This window comes from Mobula hypostoma, chromosome 6, assembly GCF_963921235.1.
Source record: "Mobula hypostoma chromosome 6, sMobHyp1.1, whole genome shotgun sequence".
Classification (NCBI taxonomy): domain Eukaryota; kingdom Metazoa; phylum Chordata; class Chondrichthyes; order Myliobatiformes; family Myliobatidae; genus Mobula; species Mobula hypostoma.
In genome coordinates, this window is record NC_086102.1 from 95,446,883 (window position 1) to 95,467,715 (window position 20,833).

The window sequence follows — 20,833 nt, forward strand, 5'->3', positions numbered from 1 at the left end:
GTAAATATACTTTTTTTACAATTTTATGCAATGTATGATGGTATTTCTAGTGGATAATTGCAAGTGAGCAGCACTTACACAGTAGGCGCTCAGATTGGAGTGCAGGTGATTGAAACATCCCGGCTCTCCTGTTCTGGTGGGACCCAAGTCATATTGACCCTAAAAAGTGCTGAATATACACAGGGAGTCAGACAGTATCTGTGGAAGGAGAATTGATGTTGACACAAGATACTGCAGATGCTGGAATCTGATCAAAAATTCTCAATAGATCAGGCAGTATCTGCCTGACTCGGAGTTCATCCAACAGCTCGTTCTCTACATCAAAATTAATGTTTCACGTTGAAGAATGTTAATCAGGACTTGGAAGGAGGGAAAATAAGTGCACTCACTGGAAGATATTATACTAACTTATTTTCCATCATTCCAGTTCTTACCAAAGGTCTTCATCAGACACATTAAAACTTCAAACTTTTCAGAAGATGATGCCTGACCCGATGAATATTTCAGCATGTTTTAATTTTATTTATTCTGATGAAGCTGTGCATCAGTTATAGTATTCCTTTTCTCTTTTCCAAGTACAATCCTAATATAAGCCCTGTCACATCATTTGTTCTTACTCCCATATTGCTCAGTAATTTGCCCTGAGGTATTGTCTACACTGAGCAGAAGAGCCACTGCAGAAGAAGTTCTGATAGAGAGTCATAGAACACTACAGCACAGAAACAGGACCTTCAAAATATTATTCTGCTAGTCTCATCGACCTGCACCTAGACCAAAGCTCTCCAAACTCATTCTATCCATTTACATTACTGTGTAAAATTCTGTGCACATATATACCGAAGACTTTTGCACAGTACTGTAGTAAATTTATGTGTTGGACTGTACTGCTGCAAAAAAAAAAAATCAAATTTCAGGACATATGTGAGTGATTCTAATTCTGATTCTGGGAGTGAGAAGGGAATCATGGTTGGGAAAAGAAGGAAGGGAAAGCAGAGGGTGCAGGAGGCACCAGAGAAATATTCTGTAATGATCAATAAACCAACTGTTTGGTATTAAATTACCTTGCCTGGTGTCTCAGGACTAAGTGTGCCTACACCTGCTTCAACGCCCCTGCCCACCCAGCTATCCATCTCTGCCACCGATCCCACATCCCTCTAGCGTCGCTCCACTATTACCACTCCCAACATACCTTGCTCCTGCCAGATTTACAAACTCGCTCTCCATGTTGACAAATACAGTACTGTGCAAAGGTCTTAGACACTCTAGCTATATATATGTGCCTCAGACTTTTGTACAGTACTGTACTTGTCCAGACTTCTTTTAAATTTTGAAATGAAACCAGCGTCAACTACCTCCGCTGGTAGCTCGTTCCACACTTTCATTACCCTCTTAGTGAAGAAGTTTCCCCTCACGTTCCCCTTAAATATTTCACTTTTCACTCTTAATCTATGACCTCTAGTTCTAGTCTCACTCAACATCAGTGGAAAATGTCTGCTTGAACTTATCCTGTCAATACCCCTCATAGTTTTGTAACAAATCTGTCCTCATTCTCCTGTACTCCAGGAAACAAGGCCCCAACCTATTCAACCTTTCCCTACATTATTCTAAATTTTCTCTGTACTCTTTCAAGCTCATTGATAGCTTTACTGTAGGTAGGGGACTGGAACTGCACACAATGCTCCAAATTAGGCCTCACCAATGTCTTATGTAACTTCTGTGTAACATCCCAACTCCTGTACTCAAAACTTAGATTTATGAAGGCCAATGTGCACAAAGGTCTCTTTATGACCCTAACTACCTGTGACACTACTTTCAAGGAATTATGGATCTCTATTCTTCTGCATTCCTCATTGTCCTGCTGTTTGTCCTCCCAAAGTGCAACACATCACACTTGTCTGCATTAAATTCCATCTGCTATTTTTCCAGCCTGTCCAGATCCCACTGTCCATTACTCCCAAATCTTGGTGGCTTCTGTAAATTTGCTGATCCAGTCAACCACATCATCATCCAGATCATTAATATAGATGACAAACAACAGACCCAGTGGCAATCTCTGTGGCACACCACTAGTCATTAAAATTAATCCACCCTAATTTGCCTCAAGATAGCAAGCACCTCAACCCCTGTATCTGAATGTGGTCCATGATCTCAATGCAGTTTTGTCTCACTTCTATGGACTCTTTGTCCATCTCTCAAGTAAATACAGAAAATCCATTTAAGATATTCCACATCTCTTTCAGCTCCATGCATTGATGATCATGCTGATCTTCAAGAGGACCTATTTTGTCCCTTGATATCATTTTGCTTTTAATATATCTGTAGCAGCCCTTGAGATTCTCTTTCACCTTGTCTGCTAGAGCAACCTCATACCTTCTTTTAGTCCTCTTAAGTGCTCTCTTGCATTTCTTTCTCAATCTTTTTTATTAAGTTTCGAATTGATAAATGTAACAATGATAATGATACAAAGAGATTGAGATTACATTAATAACGGTTAACAGACACAGACTCCGAGTAACATACGTAATTTAAGCCTCCCAATCTCTTAATAACTGAACATGAAAAAAGATTCAAAAAATTTTATACAAAGAAAAAGTCCCCCTACACTGAAAAAAACACAAAAAAACAAAACAAAACAAAGGCTGGGCTGCCATGGTTCATCAGTTAAAATCATTATTTGTCATTAACTCCGCTCCTCTATACACAAACAAAAAGTTACTGAAAAAGATTCGGAAAACGTCAGTTTACATCATATGAAAATGTTGAATAAATGGCCTCCAAGTTTAACCAAAGGATCGATAGTACCACTTCTAATTTTTTCCAAGTTTAAACATTCTTATACTCAAGTACCTCATTTGTTCCTACCTGCTTATACCTGCTATGCACCTCCCTCATAACCTGGGCCACAATATTTCTCAAAAACAAAGGTTCCCTAAACCTGTGAGCCTTATCTTTTATTCTGACAGGAATATACACACTCTGTACTCACAAAATTTCACTTTTGAAGGCCTCACAAACATACCTTTACCAGAAAATAGCCTTTCTCCAATTTAGAGTCTTAACTCAATGAGCAATCCCATCCTTTTCCATAATTATCTTGCAACTATTGGAATGACAATCACTGGATCCCTGCTCACACTTCTGTCACCTGCCTTCAACTTGAAGGTTGAGTTGGTGGTAAGGAAGGCAAATGCAATTTGTTTTGACAGGACTAGAATATTAAAACAAGAATGAGGCTTTTTAAGGCACTGGTGAGGCCTCATTTGGAGTATTGTGAGCAGTTTTGGGCCCCTTATCTAAGAAGGGATGTGTTGGCAGACGAAGTTCATGAGAATGATCCCTGGAATAAAAAGGTTAATGCAGACATCCCACCTCTCCCGGAAGTTCCAGGAGACTCCCGCATATTAATAGCAGCTCCCTGACGCCCGCAAATTATATACAATATCCCAGAAATGAGAGGGAGAGCGGGAGTGGGAGTGAGCATCCTGATTGGTCTCTCTTTGTGCTAAGTAGACCTATTAGTTTTCTCTGTGGGCGGGCTTTACAGTCGACCTCTGTCTCTCCATCAGTTCAATTTCGTGTCCTGCACTGCCATGGCAGAGTGTTTCAAAAAAAGAAAATATAAAACGCACTTCACCCCAGACTACACTAAAGTGTACCCCTGCCTAATAGTGGTCAAAAATAATGACAGTGTTGCTCTGTTTGCAACAATGACTTTTCTATTGCCCATGGTGGGTTAGGACTGTAAAAGCCATGTTGAGGGGAGTTTAACATGTGTCATTCGTTCATTAGCATAGCTAACGTTATTTAAACTAGCTGGCTGGCTGCTAAGGAGCTACTCTATTGATGTCCTACGTGATAAGGCCAAACTCCCTGTAGATGTGCTTGAAGTTGTAATAGAATTAAAAACGACTCCATGAAGTATAACAAGGATGAGGCTTAAGTATGTTTATAAGCAGGGAAGGCTGCTCAAGTATTTCACAGTTCTTTTCAGCAGAGCCACATCACAGTACAAGGAAAGTTTGCAAAAGAAACAGAAAAGCTATTTGCATTAGTATTGAGATTACCAACAAAATACTCAACAAGGAATATAGATATATATGTGTGTGTAAATAGTTTCAATGTGTGTCACATAAATTATTGTGTTATTTCATAATCAAATATCCCGTATACATGCTCCCTTGGAGGTCGACCGGGGGGGGGGTATATGGGGTTGTGGGGGGCGGGGGTGCTACCCCCCTGAAATAAGTTTTTGCAGGGTGGGATGTCTGTTACTGTATAATGAACACATGATGGCTCTGGGCCTGTACTCGCTGGAGTTAGGAAGAATGAGCAGGGATTTCATTAAAACCTATCAAATATTGAAAGGCCTAGATAGAATGAGTGTGGAGAGGATGCTTCCTATAGAAGGCGAGGCTATGTCCAGAGGGCACAGCCTCAGAATAGATGGTTGTCCATTTAGAACAGAGATGGGAAGGAATTATTTTTAGCCAGAGAGTAGTGAATCTGTGGAAATCGTTGTTACAGATGGCCTTGGAGGTCAAGTTATTGAGTATATTTAATGCAGAGGTTGATAGGTTCTTGATTATTCCAAGTGTCAAAGGTTAAGAAACATAGAAACCTACAGCACAATACAGGCCCTTTGGCCCACAAAGTTGTGCCGAACATGTCCCTACCTGAGAAATTACTAGGCTTACCTATAGCCCTCTATTTTTCTAAGTTCCATGTACCTATCCAAAAGTCTCTTAAAAGACCCTATCATATCCACCTCCACCACCGTTGCCGGCAGCCCATTCCACGCACTTACCACTCTCTGAGTAAAAACCTTACCCCTGACATCTCCTCTGTACCTACTCCCCAGCACCTTAAAACTGTGTCCTCTTGTGGCAACCATTTTTTGAAACTTTATCTCATTTGAAACTCAACACGAAGAAACTCAAACTTCAAACAATGGTGACTGAAACAGAAGGAGGGTGAATTTTCTGTGCTTGTCCGGCCACTGAGAGACATGGACGAGGAAATGTATTTCAAATATTTTCGGATGTCAGCAGGTAGATTTGACGATTTGGTTCATCGTCTCCAACCATTTATTTCGCATCAGTGTACGCACAGTATACTCAGAGACTGGCAATCACCTTTCGAGTTTTAGCTTCAGGTGGAAGTCAACAGGCTGTAGCAGCTAGCTACAAACTGGCATCAAGCACAGGGTCCTTCAAAATTTTGGAGGTCTGTAAAGCTTTATGGAAAGCATTGCAGCCAGAGTTCCTTCCCTACCCTTCAGTCGCCCAAATGGCAAGCTATTGCAGCATAGGAGGAAATGCGATGCTACCAAGCGGACCAGTCACAGTTGTTGCGGGCTGCGTCGCCGCGACACGTAGTTACATTTTGGGAGAGGTGCGTCTTAGGCTACAGCGTAGAGTTCGGCGTAGAGTACAGCGTAGGGTATGCCGCTACGCTGTACCTACAGTGTACATTTGACACACAAGTATAAATCAGCTTTTAGTCTGAACCCATCTAACATTGTGCTACTTCTTTGTCAAACACTCCTGAAACTTTTATTGTCCATATCCCTGCAATTTTTGTATAAACCCTCCCTGACCACATTCATGAATCTCTTGGTTGAGATGCTACCTGTCCCTGATTTAGAATCATAGAAACATAGAAAACCTACAGCACAATACGGGCTCTTCGGCCCACAAAGTTGTGCCGAACATGTCCCTACGTTACCCATAGCCCTCTATTTTCCTAAGCTCCATGTGCCTATCCAAAAGTCTCTTAAAAGACCCTATCGTATCCGCCTCCACCACCGTTGCCGGCAGCCCATTCCACGCACTCATCACTCTCTGCATAAAAAAACTTACCCCTGACATCTCCTCTGTACCTACTCCCCAGTACCTTAAACCTGTGACCTCTTGTGGCAGCCATTTCAGCCCTGGGAAAAAGCCTCTGACTATCCACACAATCAATGCCTCTTATCACCTTATACACCTCTATCAGGTCACCTCTCATCCTCCGTCGCTCCAAGGAGAAAAGGCCGAGCTCACTCAAATTGTTTTCATAAGGCATGCTCCCCAATCCAGGCAACATCCTTGTTAATCTCTTCTGCACTCTTTATATGGTTTCCACATCATTCCTGTCGTGAGACGACCAGAACTGAGCACCGTACTCCAAGTGGGGTCTGACCAGGGTCCTATATAGCTGCAACATTACCTCTCGGCTCCTAAGTTCAATTCCACGATTGATGAAGGCCAATACACCGTACGCCTTCTTAACCACAGAGTCAACCTGCGCAGCTGCTTTGAGCATCCTATGGACTCAGACCCCAAGATCCCTCTGATCCTCCACACTGCCAAGAGACTTACCATTAATACTATATTCTGTCATCATATTTGATCTACCAAAATGAACCACCTCACAATTATCTGGGTTGAACTCCATCTGCCACTTCTCAGCCCAGTTTTACATCCTATCAATGTCCCGCTGTAACCTCTGACAGCCCTCCACACTATCCACAACACCTCCAACCTTTGTGTCATCACAAAGGTTATGGGGAGAAGGCAGGAGACTGGGGTTGATAGGGATGATAAATCGGCTATGATAGAGCAGACTTGATGAGCCAAATTGCACAATTCTGCTCATATATATTCTTATCTTATGCTCTCTCTTCTAATAGATGATCATATCACACTCTCTCTAGTTGGGACCTCTGTATATTAATTAAGGAAACTTTCCTGAACCTATTTGACAAACTCTATCCTATCCAGCCTGTTCACAGTATGGGAGTTCCAGTCATTATGTGGAAAGTTAAAACAACCTACTATCACAACCTTATGTCTCTTCTAACAGCCTGCGATCTCTTTACACATTTGCTCCTTTAAATCCCACTGACTACGGGGTGGTGTATAATATAATCCCATTAATGGGGTCATCACTTTCTTATTCCTCATTTCCACCCATATAGTTTTAGTAGGTGAGCTCTGCGCACTAATAACGCCACCCTTCCCCCTTTAATCCCTCCCACTCTATCATATCTAAAACAACAGAACCTCGGAACATAAACAAGAGAAAATCTACAGATGCTAGACATCCAAGCGCGCACACACAAAATGCTGGAGGAACTCAGCAGGACAGGCAGCATCTATGGAAATGAGTACAGTCAACGTGAAGGGTCTTAGCTGGAAACATCATCTGTACTCTTCCACAGATGCTGCCTGGCCTGCTGAGTTCCTCCAGCATTTTTGTGTATGTTGCTTCAACCCCAGAACATTACCAGTTCTGCTCCTCCTGCAACCAAGTCTCATGAAAGGCTGCAATGTCATAACCGGTTGTGCTGATCCATGCTCTAAGCTCATCCACCTTGCCTACAATTCTCCTTGCACTGAAATAGACATAACTTAGGATATTATTTCCACTGTGTTCAACCCTTCAATTCTTTTCATTGTATATCAGCTTAACATCTTTCCCCACTACCAGTCCACTAACTGTTCTGGCACTCTGATTCCCATCCAATTCTACTTAAACCTGCCCCTGGAGCAGCACTAGCAAACCACAAACCTTCCAGCAAGGATATTAGTTCCCCCCACCCTCAGTTTGGTCCATCTGTACAGGTCCCACCTTCCCTGGAAGAGAGCCCAATGATCCAAAACTCTGAAGCCCACTCATCTGCACCATCTCCTCAGCCATGTGTTAATCTATATTATCATCTTATTGAATGACAGAGAAAGATGTAAGGGGCCTAGCTGCCTACTTCTGATATTTTCTTGTGCAAACCCACAGTGTTGATGGGGCAAGATCTTGGTTAAATGGCAAGGAGGTCCATGACAATCAGAGACAAGAGGCTGTTCTCTGCATATACCCTTTGACTACCACTCATCATGAATGCAAAACTCATTATTTCCCACTCTTCTACTCATCTGCCATTTCTCTCCACCCAGTTCCCCTGTCAGTGACCTTTGACTCCTTTCCCCTAATGCCTTCAATATGTTCACTCACTTGTTCCCTCTGTCTTCATTTACCCCCTTCCACATTAATACTTGTTCTGTCCTTTCCTCGCTTGATTCTGACACATCCACATCATTTTCATTGTTTTCCAGTCTCCAGCTGTTTCACTCACAGAATCTTATTGTCAAGCTCCAATTCAACATTATTGTCATGTGAATACAGAAATGCCATGAAAATGAGCACAATGCAGCACAGTACAAGTCCCATGGGAAGATAGCATGGAAGAGGCCTTTGAAAGGAAACTCTCCAAGTACACAGGACTGGTCAGCAACTGTCAGCAGGCTGGATGGAGAGCGAGGTGTCTCCCAGTGGAGGTTGTTTGTAGGGGATTCGCAGCCCGTTCCTTAGTTAGAGCCTTCAGCATTTTGGGCATTGAGGGAGAGAGGAAGAGGAGAGCCATCCGCAGTACCACCGATGCGGCAGAGAGGGCCTCAAGATGGCTGTGGCTCAAAAGAGGGGAGCCATGGAGTCATAAGTAGCTAGCCATCTGGACACAAGCTGGGGTCTGATCAGCCCCGGCCGGGTCACCTGGAGGAGGTTGTATGATGTTGAAAGACCCGAAACACCTAATGATTCCGGGAACATCACTGAAGATGTGTCCAGAAGCATCAGTAGATGTATGTACACAGCAAAGATAAATTACTTACAATTAAATTATCAAATTATATGTAGCTTACATGACAAAATAACCAAAAATAAAGATGATGACATTAGGGCAAATTGAGGGAGATATCAAGAACTCTACTCAGAGGGTTTTCAGTAGAATGCCTGTTTGTCATGTTAACATCTCTGCTGTGATAACACAAGAGAGTGGCAGCATTTTGCAATCAGCTCCAAAGAGAACATTAAAAGGTTCCAAGATGGCACTGGAAATATACAGGTATCTCACGTAACTACCAGATATACATTTTCTGATCTGCTATCACTGCAATCTGCAGCCTGTAATTTTCCTTTAAGAAACACACTTTTGAACTGTCTAAATACACTAGTAATTTTAACATCTGAAAGACTCAGCAAACAACTCTCAGGAACCTGAGAGTCAGGTACCTTACAGCGGACGAAGGTCGGCCATTGCCGTAAGACAGTGCGCAATGGAGGACTTCAATCTAGACTAAAGCGATGGGGTACATGAGTCCCTCTCCCTAGCTTACTCCAAGCCAATGTACAGTCACTGGAGAGCAAGGCTGAGGACCTGAAGACTAGATTGTTCTATTCTCTGTTTCACTGAGACTTGGTTCACCCCCAACACTCCAGAAATGCCACTTCAGCCTGAGGGGTTCTCAATCCACTATTTTCATGTTTTATTGTTTTACAACATTGAATCACAGTGAATTTAATTTGGCTTTTTAACACTGATCAACAGAAAATGGCACTTTCATGTTAAAGTGAAAACAGATCTCTACAAAGTGATCTAAATTAATTGCAAATATAAAACACAAAATAATTAGAAACCATAGAAACTACAGCACAGAAACAGGCCTTTTGGCCCTTCTTGGTTGTGCCGAACCATTTTCTGCCTAGTCCCACTGACCTGCACACGTTCCAAATCCCTCCATACATCTCCCATCCATGTATCTGTCCAATTTATTCTTACATGTTAAAAAAGGACCCACATTTACCACCTCAGCTGGCAGCTCATTCCATACTCCCACCACTCTCTGTGTGAAGAAGCCCTCCCTAATGTTCCCTTTAAACTTTTCCCCCCTCACCCTTAACCCATGTCCTCTGGGTTTTTTTCTCCCCTTGCCTCAGTGGAAAATACTCCAGATTCAGCCTCACCAATGCCTTATACAACCTCATCATAACATTCCAGCTCTTATACTCAATACTTTGATTAATAAAGGCCAATGTACCAAAAGCTCTCTTTATGACCCTGTCTACCTGTGACACCACTTTTATGGAATTTTGTATCTGTAACCCAGATCCCTCTGTTCTACTGCACTCCTCAGTGCCTTATCATTAACCCTGTATGTTCTACCTTGGTTTGTCCTTCCAACGTGCAACACCTCACACTTGTCTGTATTAAACTCTATCTGCCATTTTTCAGCCCACTTTTCCAGCTGGTCCAAGTCCTTCTGCAGGCTCTGAAAACCTTCCTCACTGTCTACTACACCTCCACTCTTTGTATTATCAGCAAATTTGCCTATCCAATTTACCACATTATCATCCAGATCATTGATATAGATGACAAATAACAATGGACCCAGCACTGATCCCTGTGGCACACCACTAGTCACAGGCCTCCACTCGGAGAAGCAATTCTCTACTACCACTCTTTGGCTTCTTCCATTGAGCCAATGTCTAATCCAATTTACCACCTCTCCATGTATACCTAGCGACTGAATTTTCCTAATTAACCTCCATGCGGGACCTTGTCAAAGGCCTTGTAGACAATATCCACTGCTTTCCCTTCATCCACTTTCCTGGTAACCTCCTCGAAAAACTCCAACAGATTGGTCAAACATGACCTACCACGCACAAAGCCATGTTGACTCTCCCTAATAAGTCCCTGTCTATCCAAATGCTTGTAGATTCTGGCTCTTAGTACTCCCTCCAATAACTTACCTACTACCGACGTTAAACTTACCGGCCTATAATTTCCCGGATTACTTTTCGATCCTTTTTTAAACAACGGAACAACATGAGCCACTCTCCAATCCTCTGGCACCTCATCTGTAGACAGCGACATTTTAAATATTTCTGCCAGGGCCCCTGGAATTTCAACACCAGTTTCCTTCAAGGTCCGAGGGAAAAACCTGTCAGGTCCCGGGGATTTATCCACTTTAATTTTCCTCAAGACAGCAAGCACCTCCTCCTTTTCGATCTGTACAGTTTCCATGATCTCACTACTTGTTTCCCTTAATTCCATAGACTTCATGCCAGTTTCCTTAGTAAATGCAGACTCAAAAAACCTATTTAAGATCTCCCCCATTTCCTTTGGTTCCGCACATAGCCGACCACTCTGATCTTCAAGAGGACCAATTTTATCCCTTACAATCCTTTTGCTCTTAATATACCCGTAAAAGGTCTTTGGATTATCCTTCACTTTGACTGCCAAGGCAACCTCATGTCTTCTTTTAGCCCTCCTGATTTCTTTCTTAAGTATTTTCTTGCACTTCTTATACTCCTCAAGCACCTTATTTACGCCCTGCTTCCTATACATCTCATACAACTCCCTCTTCTTCTTTATCAGAGTTGCAATATCCCTTGAGAACCAAGGTTCCTTATTCCTATTCACCTTGCCTTTAATCCTGACAGGAACATACAAACTCTGCACTCAAAAATTCTGCTTTGAAGGCTTCCCACCTGCCGATCACATCCTTGCCAGAGAACAATCTGTCCCAATCCACGCTTTTTAGATCCTTTCTCATTTCTTCAAATTTGGCCGCCTTCCAGTTCAGAACCTCAACCCTAGGACCAGATCTATCCTTGTCCATGATCAGATTGAAACTAATGGTGTTATGATCACTGGAACAAAAGTGCTCCCCTACACAGACTTCTGTCACTTGTCCTAACTCGTTTCCTAACAGGAGATCTAATATTGCATCCCCTCTAGTTGGTCCCTCAATATATTGATTTAGAAAACTTCCCTGAACACATTTTACAAACTCTAAACCATCTATACCCCTAACAGTATGGGAGTCCCAATCAATATATGGAAAATTAAAATCACCTACCACCACAACTTTATGCTTCCTGCAGTTGCCTGCTATCTCTCTGCAGATTTGCTCTTCCAAGTCTCGTTGACTATTGGGTGGTCTGTAATACAATCCCACTAATGTGGCCATACCTTTCCTGTTTCTCAGCTCCACCCATAAGGACTCAGTAGACAAGCCCTCTAATCTGTCCTGCCTGAGCACTGCTGTAATATTTTCCCGAACAAGCAATGCTACTCCCCCACCTTTCATTCCTCTGCCTCGATCACATCTGAAACATCGGAACCCTGGAATATTAAGCTGCCAGTCCTGCCCCTCCTGTAGCCAAGTTTCACTAATTGCTATAACGTCATAATTCCACGTGTCAATCCATGCCCTCAACTCATCCGCCTTCCCGCAATACTCCTAGTATTGAAATATATACACCTCAGAAGATTTTTACCACCACTCACAACCTTTCTATTAGCAGATTTGCTTGAACTTTTAACATCATTTATTTTCACCCCAGCCACACTGTCAGCTCTGGCACTCTGGTTCCCATCCCACTGCAAATCTAGTTTAAAGCCTCCCCAATAGCACTAACAAACCTCCCTGAAAGGATATTGGTCCCCCTGTAGTTCAAGTGTAACCCGTCTCTCTTGTACAGGTCCCACCTGCCCCAGAAGAGGTCCCAATGATCCCGAAATCTGAAACCCTGCCCCCTACACCAGTTCCTCAGCCATTCGTTCATCCTCCAGAGCATCCTATTCCTACCCTCACTGGCACGTAGCACAGGTAACAATCCTGAGATTACCACCCTCGAGGTCCTGCTTTTCAACTTCCTACCAAGCTCTCTGTACTCACTCTCCAGGACCTCCTCACTCTTCCTTGCTACATCATTGGTACTGATGTGCACCATGACATCTGGCTGATCACCCTCCCACTTCAGAATGTCATGCAATCGATCAGAGACATCCTTGACCCTGGCACCCAGGAGGCAACAAACCATCCTGGATTCTCTGTCATGACCACGGAACCTCCTATCTGCACCTCTAACTATCGAGTCCCCTATCACTACCGCTCTCCTCTTTTTCCACCCTCCCTTCTGCACTGCAGAACCAGACTCAGTGCCAGAGATCCGGCTACTGCAGCTTGTCCCAGGTAAGTCATCCCCCCCAACAGTATCCAATGCGGTATACTTGTTGTTGAGGGGAATGGCCACAGGGGAACCCTGCTCTGCCTGCCCTTTCCTCTTCCCTCGCCTGACAGTGACCCAATTTCCTGTGCTCTGCTCCTTTGGCGTAACTACCTCCCTGTAGCTACTATCTATAATCTCCTCATTCTCCCGAATGTCCGGAGGTCATCCAGCTCCTGCTCCAGTTCCCTAATGCGGTTTGTTAGGAGCTGCAGCTGGATGCACTTCTTGCAGGTGTCGTTGTCAGGGACACCGGAGGGGTCCCTGACTTCCCACATCCTGCAAGAGGAGCATTCCAAAATCCTGCCTGGCATTCTCTCTACTCTAAACAATCTGAACAAAAAACTTACCCTGGCCTCTGCCTGTTCTCGCCGAAGCCTGTTGAGCCAAAGCCGTCCCGCTCTGACTGAGTCCACTCCGACAATGGCCGCTACAATGATGGCCGCTGTATATGGTGGTCTGCTCTCCTTTAATATGACACACCAAATCTTCACTGGTGCAGCCAATTGGTTTTAGAAATCACATAATTTGTTAAATGGAGATCTATTTTTGGAGACCTGTGTGCAGTCAAAGTGTTTCAATCGATTGTCGTAAAAATACACCTGTATCTGGAAGGTCCTCGTAAGTCAGTATCCTGGCAAAACCTACACCATGACAACAAAAGAACACTCCAAGCAACTCTGTGAAAAGATTATTGAAAAGCATGTCAGGAGATGGATACAAGAAAATTTCCAAGTCACTTGGAGTACAGTTAAGTCAATCATCAAGAAGTGGAAAGAATATGGCACAGCTGTAAACCTGCCTAGAGCAGGCTGTCCTCAAAAACTGAGTGACCGTGCAAGATGGGTCTACTGAGGGAGGCCATCAAGAGACCTATGAGAACTCTGGAAGGGTTACAAGCTTCACTGGCTGAGATGGAAGAGCCTGCTCATACAGTCACTGTTAACCCAGCCAAACACAGCACATCATCAAAAACACACCATCCCTACTGTGAAGCATAGTGGTGGCTGCATCATGCTGTGGGGATTTTTCACTGCGGTAGGCCATGGAAGGCTTGTGAAGGTAAAGGGTAAAATGAATGGAGCAAAATGCAGGGAAATCCTGGAGGAAAACCTGATGCAGTCTGCAGGATAACTGTGACTTGGGTTGTGATTTGTCCCCAACCATATAGCCAAAGGTGCACAGGAATGGCTTAAAGAAAAATAAAGTTAATTTTCTGGAGTGGCCAAGTCAGAATCCAGACCTCAATCCAATTGAGAATTTGTGACTAGACTTGAAAAGGGATGTTCACTCATGATCCCCACACAATATTACAGAGACTGTAAAAAAAAAATGGGGAAAAAGTGTGCAAAGCTGATAAGAGTCCTCTCCACACAGACTCACGGTTGTAATTGCTGCCAAAGGTGCATCTACTAAATAATGGCTTGGAGGGGTTGAGTAATGCAATCAATTATTGTTTAATAATAATAATAAATTTAGACCAATTTGTAGAAATTTGTTTTCACTTTGACATGCAAAAGTCTTTCTGTTATAAGTGTCAAAAAAGCCAAATTAAATCCACTGTGATACAATATCGTAAAACAATAAAACATGAAAACTTATAAGGGGGTGAGTACTTTCTATAGGCACTGTATTTTCTTTTTCAATCTTTTTATTAGGTTTCAAAATTAAACATAACAAAAATAGTAATGATACATAGAGATCGGGATTACAATAATAAGTTAACATGTACAAGCACAAATTCCAAGTAGCAAATATATTTTAACCTCCCAATCTCATAGAAATTGACCATGAAAAAGATATTAATAAAGATAGAGAAAGAAAACCCCCTAAACTGTATTTTGATAATAAATTTACCTTGAACATTGAAAATATTCTCATTCCTGGTGCAATAGGCGTCCTTCCACGTTTCTAAAATGTAAATTTATAATTGAATAGTTCATTTATATTAAATTTTATATTGAACATTATGGAATTGAACTTCGAATAACTTAAGGGACGTTTTAAAGTTGAGTATTTTTAATTTAGTGCAGGAAAGATATCCTTATAGCTGATGATGTGATTTTGTTCTTTTTCAGAGCTTTGAACACATGGAGCATGGGCTTGATCAGCCCAAGACTACTGTGTCTCTTTACGAAGATTAATGCAGCCTTCGTTAACCAACAGCAATCCTTCATGCAGCACTTCAATCATCTGTATTAAATGCTCTTTTTAATTTAGGAAAAAAAAACAGCATTCTATAAATGTTGACTCTGGTCATAGCAGTCAGTTTAAACATACCCTCGGGTGCTATTCATCCCGCAAATAAATTGAAAGTAAAAACTCACGAATATGATTCATTGTCAAATATGCCTCCTATTAGATGAAATACTACCCATAGTTTCAGATGATTATGAATATCATTGTTATTTATTGAGCTTCTGCAGACCTCTTAATATTCAAGCCTATTGACTGAATTTGCATCAGGAGAGTGATTTAATTGCAGTATGAATGATACTTGTTGCAAAGCAAAGATAAGATTAAGGTAATTGTAATGTGTATTTAGAAAACTCAGGTATTCTTCAGTGGTAACTGAATGTTAATTTTAGAATGTTAACTATGTTTTAGTCTGATTCACTAAGCATTTTGCAGCATATTTAATGGATTTTATAAATGAATTTTCTGCACAACCACAGTCTTTTACAAAAAGATTTGTGCAACTCTTCTCTTCAGTTGCTAACTAACATTGTATTTAAATGCAGCATTATCACCCACAATATCATAATTGGCTCAAAAATAAACAAGTAATTTCTCATTAAATGTACATCATAATGTTCTCTTTTTGTTTGAAGCTTCACTTGTAACTTGCGTTCTTTACACCTTTTGGCAGAGTAATACCAAACACTTCATTGACAGAAACCAGAAAATGATTCTGTTAGTCTATTCGAGATTATTATTGTAGACAGCACTTTCAGCCTTCTGAGTTTTGACCGACAAAGAAATTCTCACAAAGGCTAAATGCTTAAAGATCTAGATAGGATTGGAAAGCTTCCAGGCTTGTCCCAGAATCTTAAGAAATTAAAGATTAATACCTTGGGGGTTGCTGCAAGCAAACATTGAGAACTGTTGCATGCACATAAAACTATTAAAATTATATATTCATTTACTTGTGACTTTTCCCCAATCATTAGTTGCTAAAGAGATAATGCTTGAACTTTGACTCAGCAGGATGGTTGGAAGTAAATTGTCATATTATGTAAACTCCTGGAGCGTCTCCAATCAGAGTTGTCAGACCTACTGGATCTAAAACATCCAGCAGAACTTACTGATTGGCTTCAATCAGTCTAACACTAGATTCACAAAGCCTTCACAAATCAGTCATCAGCTTAAACTCAGGCGAGTGCTAAAAAAAACTCCTACTGGTATATTGCAGCTGAGTGCTAGGTTCACACCAAAGTCAATTATTTATTTTTATTGATCTTGATGTTTTGCTGCGAGAACTACCTGATGTGGATGATTGATTACAGGTGAAAAACAAGGATAGCAAAACTGAACTTTTGCAATTTAAAAAAAGGATTTGTAAACATGTAGCTGACAGCCATATGGTAATAGAATTGAAAATCATTTGCATACTTAAGGGTAGTGTCCTGGATTGTGTCAGTGGGCATAATTACTGTGCAAGACTAGTTTGCAGCCTTGGGAAACAAGCTTGATCACCTGCCTCACATTTAGTCACATTTCCATTTGGAAAGACTGTGTTGCACAATATCAAACTCTGATTATGATCTCTGCAAAGACTATGATTGCTTGTTGCCAAGAAAAGCAGTACATTTCTTTTAGAAAATTAAAATGTGTATGTGGCCAATTTGAATTGCTGGCTTAAAATCTCAAAATCAGCTGTATATCAGCTTCTGTTAGATTGTAAAACGTATTTTCTGGTGCTTATTAACTAAAGAACTAATGTTATTGTGTGTGACATTACACACATATATATGGCCTATTGTTTAATTGCACTAATGGGTCCATTCTGTCAATGGACTGTCAACATAATGGTCTGCATGCCACATTAATCTGCTCAAACGATCTCATTTGAGGATGCCACAATATCTAGCACATCCATTGACGATTTCTGCTTCTGTAACAACTCTGTTAATTCAGTATCTTTGGCCAATATTCAATAATTGTTATGTATCTGCTGATGTAATAAATCTCATAATTTTGAGCATGTATGTGTAAAGCATCAATAAATTTTTATTGTAAATGCTGTCATGTTTAAAATACCTGTTCACAATTTGATGCCTTTAGTGAAAGAAAACTTGGATAATATAACTCAAAAATTATATTCTTTAAACAGAAATAGGAGATAAGCTGATGGTGAAAATTTCTGACAACCAATTTTCAAATGAATACAATGAAAGTCTTGTTTTTTTTAAATCAGACATATTGTTTCACCTCATTCTTGGGATGAGGCTATTGAGTTGCCAACCATGCAAATATGAAGCCTGCTTTTGCAAAACTGAAAGCAAATCTACTTGAGCAAGTCCTAGCCTGTGGAGTCTCCTATCAGAACTACTATGGGTCGTATCCTCTTGATTTAAAGAAAGCTTACCTCTTGTTAGTGTTCTTCAGAACCTTCAACTCCTCCTTTTAGCCTCCTGTTGTTGGCAAAATCCCCACAGATCAAAACACAAAGATCCCCTGTTTCTTTTTGTTCCTACTCCACAAAAGTACCTTTATCTTGAGTAGGATCCACTGATTACCATTTCCTTAGAACTAACCTTTAAACATGTTACACTCACAAGCTCTGTTCTATTGATTGTCTTCTGCATGTATAATTTTGAGTGGCAGGCCCAAGAACAGAAAAGCAATGGCACAGACTTCTGGGAAAAAAAATGATCCAGGCTGTCTGTCTATACCTCGCAAATCTTATGGATTTCTATCAGGTCTCCCCTCAGCCTCCGATGCTCCAGAAAAAACAACCTATTTTTAAGCTCTCTTCATAGCATATGCCCTTTAATTCAGGGAAGAATCCTGGCAAACCTTTGCACATCACTACTGTTAAAGGTTTTTGCCGTTAATAGTGTCCAAACTGCCCAAGTCCCCATGGATCCCTTGTATCTTAATTTTCTGGATGAGTCACTCATGACAGACCTTATCCATCTACAATCCTTGTAGTCGGCATTCATTGCTCAGCCTTCAATAAAGCCATAAGATATAAGGCCATTCCATCATGGCTGATCTATTTTCTCTCTCAGCCCCATTTCCTTGTCTTGGGATCCTGCACCAACCTGATTTTGCCAATCTACCTGCATTTTGAAATCCCCAGGGACTATCACCTTCCTTATCTCCTTAAAAAGGGCAAGTTAGTAAGTCACAAATTGTTTTGCACAAAGCTATGCAGATGGTCCCTAACTAGGTCGTGGTTTTCCAAATCCTTATAAATCCTATCCAAGAATCCTCTCTAACTGCTTCCCTACCACTGACCCCTATTATCTTTATTTCCTGTTAAGTAATGGAACAATAGTAACTACTTGTCTATAGCTAACAGGACATGAAGATAATTGGTGAAGGCCCCAGCAATCTCATCTTTTGCCTGTCTCAATAACCTGGGGTGCATATCATCAGTCCCTGGGGGACTTAATTTCTTTAAGAGACATAACACTGGCCTTTTCTTTGTATCAAAATGTCCCAGAGCATTAGCACACTCCACACAGATCTCACTCTCCTCCAAGTACTTCTCCATGGTAAATACTGACACAAAGTACTGATTTAAGATTACGCCCACATCTTCCGTCTCCAAGCATGTTTCCTCCTTTATCTTTCAGTGGTCCTACTCTCTCCCTAGAAACAGTATGGAAACCATTTAAAGAAAACATCAAACACCCAAAGTGCACAAATGGCAAAAAAAAACAAGTGAAAAACACACAGAATAAATAATGACAAACCACAGACACTTGGAAACAGTCTAGGGACATTCAGTTCAGTTCAATTTAGTGCCAGTTCATTTACTGAGTGCAGGCTGCAGAGCCAGTCCGCCCAATCAAAATCACACAAAGTAGCATTAAAAAAAAGGAGTAACCAGAAACTAGAAACACATGTAACATGAACTGCAGAGTGTAATCTACAATCCGCATCAATTAAACATCGCCAAGACCCAAGACTCTAGCACCTTCCTCTGGCAGCAGTGAGCATAAGGGAGAGAGAGAACAGACAAACACAGGCAGATGGTGCTGAACACCTGCTCGCCTTCTACTCTCATCCTCATTGATTTCAATCTTGCTCTACACATTAATCAGTGAGAAATGAAGTTGATCATGGACTTGTACCCCCTCTCTAGGCTGCCAAACTCCCTCCAAACCTCACCGAACTCTTTCAGAGACAGCAAAGTGCCAGATTGCTCAATTGGCCCAAAAAAACACACCATCAAAATGTAAATCATAGGTTCTAATTGCACTCACCTTAGTAATAGAATCACATTTGAAAGAAGTAGTAGTAAAAGAAGTAGTTTTGTGAACTGTCTGAAGGATGTCACCTTTAGTCACATTGTTTGCTGGTGCCACCTTCAAACACATCTTTCCTAGAAAAAAGCTGTACACAGTAATTCAAGTGCAGCCTCACCAACAACTTGTCCACACATTCATCTGTTCTGTAATATCCCAATTCCTATATTCAGTGTCCTGAATGATGAAGGCCAGAATCCTAAACACCTTTTTCACTACCTTGAATACCTGTGACACTGCTTTCAATGTGTTATATCGTTGTACTCCTAGGTCCCTCAGTTGAAGTATGCTCCCTAGTAACATTCATAGCGTAAGTTATGTATTATCAAAGACCTGTGCTGGTTTGACTTTCCATGTTGCATCCCCTCACACTGATCTGTCTTGAAATCTATTTCAATTTTCCACTCCTCAACACACTTCCCTAACTGATCAAGATCCCCCTGTAATCTACAATAAACCTCACCATGAACACCTCCTAATTTCATGTCATCCACAAACTTACTAATCAAGCCATGTTTATTTGTATCCAAATCATTTGAATAAATAATGGATAACAAAGGTCCAGTACTGACCTTTACAGCACACCAGTAGTCATCAGCCTCCATTCTAAGCAACAATCCATAACCACCATATTCTTTTTCCTGTCAAGAACCGATTTTAAGTCTAGCTCTCCCTGGATTCCATGGGATCTAACCTTTCAGACCAGTCTTACTATGCAGGATCTTTTCAACGATCTTGATAAGGTCCATAGAAATAACATACAGTACTCTATCCTCAACTAACTTTTTGGTTAACTCTTCAAACAAAAAAACTCTAAGTGATTTGTTAAACATGACTTCCCAGACACATACGTAGCTATGCTGACTCCTAATCAGATTGTATCTATCGAAATGCTGGTAGATACTGCCTCTTAGAATTTCCTCCAGAAACCTTTGCAGTGATGTCAGGCTGACCAACCTGTAGTTCTCTGGCTTGTCTTTCCTACACTTCTTAAACAACAGAACATTAGTCACCTGCCAGTCTTCAAGAATTTCACTAGTGGCTAGTGATGAGGCAAATATCTCCACAAGGGCCTCCGCAATTTCTTCTCTAGCCTTCAGCAAGGTCTAAGGATGCACTCAGTAAAGCACTATAAGGCTACAAATACATCCTACTTGATAACAGGAATGTTCTGCAAAGCATCTCCCACTTATTTCCCTTATCATTTGAGCAATTTCTCCCCTGTAAACACCAAAAAGAAATATTTGTTAAGAATTTCATCCATCTCCTCTAGCTCGGGACATAAACAGCCCTGCAGCTATCTAAGGGAACCTACTGTATCCTTTTACTCTTAATTTAACTACAGAATTTTTTGGGATTTCCCTTAATCTTGCTTGTGTTGGATCTGGAGATGATAGGATCCAAAGGTTGTTCAGAAGTCAAGATTGCATAAAACTTGCGGTTCTGGCCATTTTATTAGGTGTTCATAACACAGAGTAACAGTGAGAACTCACTCTACTGTAAAGAGAAAGAACAAAGAAAGAAAA

General features: G+C 41.3%; 1 protein-coding gene and 1 long non-coding RNA gene across 6 annotated transcripts in view; one reads left to right on the forward strand and one right to left on the reverse strand.

Annotated features, from left to right (window-relative positions):
- The window catches only part of LOC134348219 (MAP7 domain-containing protein 2-like), a 134,353-nt gene extending 117,285 nt beyond the window's left edge, over window positions 1-17,068 (forward strand). For 4 of the 5 annotated variants that reach the window (XM_063051260.1, XM_063051262.1, XM_063051265.1 and 1 more), the window contains one exon: window positions 14,907-15,042. In XM_063051260.1, coding sequence (XP_062907330.1) covers window positions 14,907-14,914 — 8 coding nt within the window. In that variant the 3' untranslated portion in view covers window positions 14,915-15,042. Of the gene's footprint in view, window positions 1-14,906 lie in introns of all 5 variants that reach the window. The other variant, XM_063051263.1, reaches the window with a different exon arrangement.
- Window positions 1-19,327, reverse strand: part of LOC134348221 (uncharacterized) — a 32,688-nt gene extending 13,361 nt beyond the window's left edge. Inside the window, exons 1-2 of the long non-coding RNA XR_010018377.1 lie at window positions 19,266-19,327; window positions 14,686-14,739 (exon numbers count right to left, since the gene is read on the reverse strand). This is a non-coding gene — a long non-coding RNA (uncharacterized LOC134348221). The remainder of the gene's footprint in view (window positions 1-14,685; window positions 14,740-19,265) is intronic.
- Window positions 19,328-20,833: the final 1,506 nt, after the last annotated feature.